An 8,725-nucleotide genomic window follows, 5' to 3' on the forward strand; every position below is an offset into this window, starting at 1 on the left:
ACCTGAAGGCAGTTTTAATAACAGTGCAATGTGTGGATGCTCAAACACAGATGCCTCATTGTGTAGCGCTTATTATTCAGGCTCAGAGGCCTGTAGATAAACCTTGATGGATGTTACGATTATAAAAGGGTTGGTAATATGCTTCAAATGGTGCCCATGCTACCTTTTGCAAAATGTGCACACATGATATTATACAAACATCATATGGACACTTCAGAAGGACAAATCTCAAATGCAATGTGGTTTCAAGCTACAGTGAGATAAAACCTCACTTCCTGTAATTGTGGTATCACAGCTTTACACACGTAGGTGGTGCCGCAGTTCCCATCACGCACCCACTAACAACTCTAAGGCTATGTCATGAGGATGAAGCGATAACAACAGATTGAATGCTGAAAACAGCAGGGGGGTGGAGGGGTTGAGAAGAGGATGTTTGTGAATTATTGATGATCTCCTGAGAAAACCTCTACTGCCTGATCAGTCCCTATAGCAACTGCTATATAGGGACTGTGTTTGTTTGTGTCCAATTTGGTGTAGGAAACAGTCACTGCAAGTCTCACAATGTTGACAAAGTCTGATATATGCTCATTATTTGGCACTCTGCATCTCAGAGTTTAATGTTTGAGTAGATTTGTACATTTCCTGCAGAGCTCTGATTGGGTGCTTGTCAGGCCATTGCTATATGGTCTGAATGGTACCAAGCATAATGCTATGCAATTGCTAAAGTGTTCTGAATGGTTTTTACTATGTTGTTATGCAGTTATTAGGGTGTTATGAATGATTGAAGGACGTTGTTAGGTGGTTGCTTCCAAAAATATTGTCTCACTTCCCCTGGAGTATGAACAAAGCCTTGGAAAAAGAAGTAGCACTTCTCCTCAACACGCTCTGTAAGTTGGCGTTAAACCTGTTTAAGCTATATTTATAATGAAGCTTGCAACTCAAAAAACACTATTTATTGAATCTCCTTAGTAAAAATCTGGAAATCTACTTGAACATTAAAACGGTACACATTACTCATCTCCCAATCACTCTTGAGAGTGTCCACAGACACATTAAAGAAAAAGTGTGGGAATTCTCCACTGACAATCCCTAGTTTTCTGTGTTGCACTTGGTTGCCTCAGAAACCACTGCAAGCAGAGTCTAAAAAACAATATGCCTGAATTGTGCCTTTACCAGAGAGCTTTCATGTGGCCAATCAGAACTGACCACTCCTGACTCCCATGAGCCACTGAAACAACTGTAATAAAAGGCACCATTACTGCAGTGATTGCAATCAATAGGTGTTTTTCACCTTTCAGTTCAGCCACTTTTAAAGTAAAGGGGCAGTATGAGGTAGACATACGTTTCCAAGACAGGGAGTACAGAAAAGCATTTGGACTACTCTTAATCATTGGTTAAGGTTGCTTCTATCCCTGGGATATAGCCATTCTCTACCACAGGCCTAATATGTGTCACATTAGCAAAATTTCTAAAAATAGCATATTTTCTTAGCGATAGATGCTTTTTACACAAAGTGCAATCAATGGATTATATTTACACTAAGTGTAAATAGCAGGATTTTATTAAAAATAAATGCCTTGTAAAATTGTGAGATGTAAAATTCGAATTTGGGTTGTTCGCATCAAAAAGACTATGGCATGCGCTTTACCGTCTACACCACTGGAGCTTTTATTTTGACATTCGTCTTTTGTAGTGTTGACTAGCCCAATCACACGTACATGGGCGGAGTTAATGTAAATAGCCTCTGCCAACAAGGCGGGCTATTTGCACTTGTTTTTCAGGGCAAAAATGCTCCATTGTCTATTATCAATAGTGTAGCAGTATGAAACACAGAAGTCACATTCAAACCAAGCAGTCTGACCAACTGGAATCTGTTGTGAAATCTGCATAGGGAAATTTGTTCCAGGTCACCTGGATTACTTTTGAAAAGACTTGATTCTGTCAGTGAGAATTCACTAGACAACAGTAAATGTACAATGTACAGATTGCCGAAATTTTGGCAAAATTTTGCTTTGCAAAAAAGGTTTATTGTCTAGTGTCAGTAGAAATGTATAAACGCATAGCTCACAAAAAGTCACTTTAAAACCAAGCTGCTTTCCGCTGGCCAGTGTGGTGAATCCATGTAGCTAACTTGAAGCCGTTGCGAAATCTTTTGCCTTCATACAAAATTCCAGGACACTGATTCCTACTGAAATTACTTGATTTAGCCCAATATGACAGTACTAAACCTACTCAGTGTGAATAAACACAGTGCTAAAGCTGCATCAAAACAGTTGTAACCAATTACAAACTAGTGTGAAAAGCCCAAGAGGCACCATTGGAAAAAAAAAAATGGGGAATATTGTAAAAAGCCAAGAAAAGGACAAAGCTCTATGTCCAGGTTTGAACTCTGTCAGGATAGAAGAGAAAAATAGAGAAGCAGAAAGAGATAATTGTAGCTACATCTGGAAAAAATAATCCCAATGGCATTATGTCAGTGGTCAGATAATCCCAATTCTGTTATGTCCGTGTGAGGTCAGACTGGGAAGATTAAGACTCGAGGTGGATATAAATGTCCATCTGGGACTTAATCCTTGGGTCTTCAATAAATCAAGAGGCAAGACACAGCATTTTATTTGAGGAGCCCTTATGCCCACGTGTCTATGAGGCAGGCAGTGTTTCAGTAACTGAAAGTACAACAAAATTGATTAAGCCAGGAAAATTTGACTTAAATGCAATTGATTCCTATACATCTACAGAAGCTCCTGTCATCAGCATACACTCAGCACCATTCAGCATTGTGTCTAAATGCCTTTGCTTTTGGAGCAGCTATTTGATCATTCACTGTCTCCCGTACACAGACAACAAACACACTCTCACACACACCTCCTCTCAGTGTGTTTAACAGAAGTTATTTTAAGAGTGATGACGTGGAGAGGATGCGGTGAGGACAGTTTCTGCCTTTCTACAGACACTGGGTACTTGACGCACAAGGTGTCCTCTTTATTATAAACATCAACATTAAACGTATAAACATGAACGTATAAATCAACGTGCATATTTTTAGGTGTGTAATTTTTCATCCGAACAAGTTTTTGCCTTTACTAATTCTTTTTAATTAGTCCTATGGTGTAACATTAATTTAATTTAATTATTAATATTTGTATTAGTATTATTGCTGTTGTTTTTTCTTCACAAATATTCCAGGTAGTCTCTGAATAAATAAATATATATACTGATATATCACTAATTTTTTTAGAAAGAATTAGGAATACTATTTTATTAGTTTATTTTTTTATTATTTTATGTTTTAGATTAAGTGTTTGGCATGTCACACCACAAGACATGCAATCTTTTTTTTAACATTTTTCTGTGAACAGAATATGAAAATTAAGATAATGTGATGTGTCCTGGTCAACAACAGTCTAAGCTACCATTCAAATTGTCTTCTGAAAGCAAAAATAAAGATAAAAAAATCAGCCCACTAATGCTCATCATCTGGAAAGTTTCATTTAAATACTTTGAGGGGCAACTTTTGGCAAGATCTCAAGGCAGGTCCTTTTAATTACAATTGTTTCAGCGCTAAATATATTATCTTTGACACTACATCTCAGGCAGGTGCAAAAATTAATAATAAACATTGTTTTCTTGCTCTGAGTTCTTTGTATAAGTCGTTACACGCTGATTGCACCCCAAACTGTAAAAATATCAAGCTCTATCACATGAACTCACAAAGGGGAGGAGTTTACTGGTCTATCTGATGCTTAATGTTGTGTGGGCAAATTATGCCGCTGTGTTTCCATAATCGAATCCTGCAACAGATGCATAATCCCAACAGAACCACACAGGTGACATTGTCTATGAACGCTTTTATGCCTGGTGGTCTACGAAAATGTATTTTTCAACAATATCACCAGGCAACTTTTTTAGATTGTGTGGGATCTCCTTGTAATGAATTCCAGCAAAATCAAGTCCACCTTACTAAACATCTCAAAAACAAGGTCTTTAAACAGTCGGGTGGGTCTAGTATGACACAGCACCTGTAGGTGAAGTCCATAAGTGACCAGTAGAGCATGTGAATAACAGACAATGACTGATTCCGATCTTGTAGAGGAAGGGAAACTCTTCCGCTCACTCCGACACCTCCAGCCTGTGCTAACTAGAGAGTGATGAAGAATAACAAAGAGCAGAGGAAAGTGCAGATGCATCCGTGTACCTACCGTCATAGTTGACAATGATGATGGCGAGCATGTAATCCTTGCCCAGCATGGTGTCTTCCCGAAAGCCCCCAGCGGTTAACTCAGATACATTCCAGTCCAAAGCGTCCCAACACCACCGACAAACTCTGCAGCACACACTCACACACAGGGTGACCACCGCACTCAGTGCCAAACAGCCAGGAATACACTCACATGCCAAGAGGATTAAAAACCACACTCCTCTTTTCCTCTCTCTCGTCTATGCCCTCTTTTATTTTGCCCTCAGGTAATTTCACTGCTGTCTAATCAACCTCATCTTTGTCTTTCTGTCTAATGCTTGTGCGATCACGCTATTCTGTTCTCCTCTCTTCTCTATTCTGTTCACTGTCGTAATGTCTAGCAGAGAGTGATGCTGTTTCGAGATCGCTTCTACCTCTCTCTCTGTAACTGTGTGTGTGTGTGTGTCTCTCTGTGGATTCTGTAATTCAGTAATGCCTGCAGCTATTCCCCCTCCTTCGTCCCTCCATCTCTCTCTCGCTCACTCTCTTTGCCACCCCAAGCTCATGGTGGTGCCTTAAGGATGGCTGAACATATAGCTGACGAAAGCAAACTGCTAGGGCAAACAGAGCCGTCAGCTCCCTATACAATAATTCAGGTGTAAATATTTTAAATGGATATATACAACAATATATACAGCAAAAAGGGCAATAGTATTTTTCATTAATCAAACAGGGCACAAACTGTGACGTGTGTTCCTGAGAAGAATTAGTGTCTCCAATCTGTTCCACACAGTGAGGCAGAGAATCACCATCTGTAATGTGAAGAGTAAAACAAACTCTCAGTCTTGATACTGGGGGTTGAGTTTCAGGACATTTGAAAGCCTTTATTTAATGGATATGGATCAGAATATGCTATTAAGAGTTTATGTTATAATGTTATGCGTTGATTTATTTACTAAAATGAATGTAGCTTAACTAGCTACATTATTAGACTTCAAAACAAGGTTTTTGGAAAACATGTAGCGTAAGTACGCCTTTAGATGTGTTGTACTGCGATTAGCAAGCTAATGTTACTAAATACTGAGGTGTGTATTACATAAACATATGAACGTATGACTCATACTGCCACACGGGAACTATTATTTAAGAAAAATCTGTAGTCAGTAAAGAGCTGTGAATGTGTAAAGGTTTTTGGCTCGCGTTGTGTTGGTCCACCTTAATTCCTCCCGTCATGAATTCGAGCGAAGTCCGTCATCGTCCAGCCTCCGTTTGCATCATCCCTCTGGTTGCCGTGGCAACGACTTCTCTGTCGCTTCTGCAGAGTCACAAGCAGAGCGGGATCGCGCCTTTTCTGCAATCAGTGTAATAGATGAAACGATAACATAATGACATAATTATATTTTGTATGCTGCATGTTTAAGCCATAGTTCATGTAGGTTATGAAATAGGTTACATTGCTGTTGAAATACGTGTTTTTAAAATAAAGCATAAGTCTCAGCTCGCTTGTGAATGTAAGTGCACTTAATTGTATTGAATGAAATATAATATTAATTAATCTTTTGCCATGCTTTAAAGATTTATACTTATTTGTATGCATTTTGAGTAAAGCACACATAAAGTATTTGATTACAATTGTAACTTATCTCTCTTATTTGATGTTACATTGAAAGTTAATGTACACTACTACCAGTCAAAAAAGTTTTTGAACAGTAAGATTTAATAATTTAGCACACCAAGACTGCATTTAAAACAGTAAAAGTTAGAAATATTTTTTACAATTTAAAACATCTGTTTTCTATTTGAATATATTTTAAAATAAATTATTCCTGTGATTTCAAAACTGAATTTTTAGCATCATTACTCCAGTCACATGATCTTTCAGAAATCATTCTAACATTCTGATTTGCTGCTCAAAAACATTTATTATTATTATGTTGATGAATAGAAAGTTCAGAAGAACATTTATTTTAAATAGAAATCTTTTGTAACATTACATGACTTTATCATCATGTTTGATCAATTTAAAGCATCCTTGCTAAATAAAAGTCTAATTTCTATTTCTCTTTGGAGAAATTTTTGGATCAAATAAAAGCAGGGTTGGTAAGCAGAGGAGACTTCTTTAAAACACATTTAAAAAATCAAAAACGTTTGACTGGTAGTGTTTTTTTTAATATACTAAATTGCAACTTCATAATTAACATGACATACAAATTTTATAAGAAATGAGATTAAAGTAGCCTACATTTTAGTTTACCATTGATGCTTGTAATAGATTAATATAATAGGCTTTGAATTAATACAAATTAAAATAATACCTTTTCATGTAATTGTAAATGTAAGTTCGGGTAAACTGGGACACTTTTAGCCTTTTGGGAAAAAAATGTCTGAATTGCCTGAACCCTATATATTTTCTTATTTTTATTTGTTTGTTTGGTTTGTTAAAAATATTTTTAATTTGTTTTTTATTTATTTACTTATTTATTTTGCTAAAGTTTAGTCATTTTTCACAAGGGTTCCTATAGTAATAGCTAATAAGCGACCGAATATTAATGAGGGCAAAACTTTTTAATAATTTTGTTAACTGTCTCGCGCAACACAGATTGTTTTTTGGTGCCATTTATGATGAAACATTAATAACGCGTGTATTTTGTAAATTACACTATAAAAAAAACAAATATTATATTATATATATTTTTGACAGATTTACGGTATTTACAAATCGTCGAGTATGAGACAGACCCATGTAATCAAACTAGGAGCGCGGTCTGAAGCGGACAATGTGTTTCAGGTCGCTCAATCGAGCTCAGGATCTCTGATCTCACGCAAGCAGACATGGCGGACAAGGTTGGTGGTGCCAACGAACTTACCTAGACGTTTCATAAGTCACTTTCTGTTTTGTAATTTTGATACTGTTCTTGATTCCTGTTTAGTTAATTTGCATAGCATTTGTTGGCAGCGAGATCACGGAAAGAAAACAAAATCTGCTGTTTCGTATTGTTTTAGATGGTCACATTGTTGCAAGTTCAACATTTTGAATGTTGCAGTTACATGTGTTTTCTCTGTCAAACATCTGTCTGTTTTGTTAAAAACCTGTGCTTTGTCGTATCCCTAAATGTTCTTTAACAATAGGTTACTTTACTGAAATGTGTGATAGATGGCGCCGAATTAAAATGACATTTATGGTGGCACACCCCTGATGACTCATATTGCTGACAGCCACAAATATGGTGGTATGTTTGTTGTTTGTTTCTCAGTATTTATGTTTCTTGAACAGGATCCATTCAGGCAGCTGAAAGACTTGTCTCTTCTTAAAGACCAACTCGATAACATTCAGCGTCGGGTGGAGGATGAAGTCGGAAATGGGATTCCACAGGCATGACTTTTTTTTTCAAAAATTTTTGTCAAACTCAGCAGTGGACCCTTTTTCACGTAGTGTTGACGCATTTCTGCAACAATTAACGGCGTAAAAATAGCATGTTTATATACTCATTAAAATGGTAACATAAATTCATAGCGCTAAAAAAACACAGTAAACATTGATGTAAGAGTGCAACAATGCCTATTTAGTTCCCATAGGGATTTACAAAGTCTTCCTTGAAGTGTTAAAAACCATTAACTAACCACTACAAACAACTCAGATAAAAAGACAATGGTAGACTACTATAGTCAAAAGTTATCATTTTTCATTTCTGTTCTGCACACCAAGTCTGCATTTATTTGATCTAAAAGCAGTAATATTGTGAAATATTTGTACCTTTTAAAATAACTGCTTTCTTTTTCAATATATTTCAAATTGTAATTTATTCCTGTGATCAAAGCTAACTTTTCAGCATCATTACTCCAGTCTTCAGTGTCACATGATCCTTTTGAAATCATTCTAATATGCTGATTTGCTGTTCAAGAAACATTTTGTATTATTATAATTATTATCATCAATGTTTAAAACGGTAAATTTTTTCAGGATTCTTTGATAGAAAGAACCAAAGATCAGCATTTATCTGAAATAAGCTTTTGTAACACTGTACACTATACCATTTTTTGGGGGATGGAAAATATATAAATAAATACTTTTATTTAGCAAAGATGCTTTAAATTGATCAAAAGCGATGATAAAGACGTTTATAATGATACAAAATATTTCTATTTCAAATAAATGCTGTTCTTCTGAACTTTCTCTTCATCAAAGAATCCTGAAAAAATTCTACTCTGCTTTTTTGACATAATGAGTTTTGAGCAGCAAATCAGAATATTAGAATAATTTCTGAAGGATCTTGTGACTAGAGTAATGATGCTTAAAATTCAGATTTGAAATCATTCAATAGAAATAGAAATTCAAATAGAAAACAGTTGTTTTGAAAAGTAAAAATATTTTAAAATGTTACTGTTTTTGCTGTACTTTGAATCAAATAAACTTGGGCTTGGTGAGTATGAGAGAAACATTAAAATCCTACTGTTGAAATAGTTTTGCGTACATAATGTCTTTAGGTAAGAGAATGAACTGCAATCACATTAACAACATAATAGAAATAAAAACAATATAAAACTATA

The 8,725-nt window shown here is 35.8% G+C and overlaps 2 protein-coding genes across 2 annotated transcripts in view; one reads left to right on the forward strand and one right to left on the reverse strand.

The window, feature by feature from the left end:
• Window positions 1–4,682, reverse strand: part of apbb3 (amyloid beta (A4) precursor protein-binding, family B, member 3) — a 28,286-nt gene extending 23,604 nt beyond the window's left edge. The window contains exon 1 of the mRNA XM_073825161.1: window positions 4,200–4,682. Within this exon, the coding sequence (XP_073681262.1) occupies window positions 4,200–4,248 (49 nt within the window). The 5' untranslated portion in view covers window positions 4,249–4,682. The remainder of the gene's footprint in view (window positions 1–4,199) is intronic.
• A 2,292-nt stretch (window positions 4,683–6,974) lies between these two features.
• The window catches only part of LOC141293022 (SLC35A4 upstream open reading frame protein), a 3,514-nt gene continuing 1,763 nt past the window's right edge, over window positions 6,975–8,725 (forward strand). The window contains exons 1-2 of the mRNA XM_073825068.1: window positions 6,975–7,021; window positions 7,452–7,550. Coding sequence (XP_073681169.1) covers window positions 7,010–7,021; window positions 7,452–7,550 — 111 coding nt within the window. The 5' untranslated portion in view covers window positions 6,975–7,009. The remainder of the gene's footprint in view (window positions 7,022–7,451; window positions 7,551–8,725) is intronic.

Source organism: Garra rufa, chromosome 19, assembly GCF_049309525.1.
Source record: "Garra rufa chromosome 19, GarRuf1.0, whole genome shotgun sequence".
Lineage (NCBI taxonomy): Eukaryota > Metazoa > Chordata > Actinopteri > Cypriniformes > Cyprinidae > Garra > Garra rufa.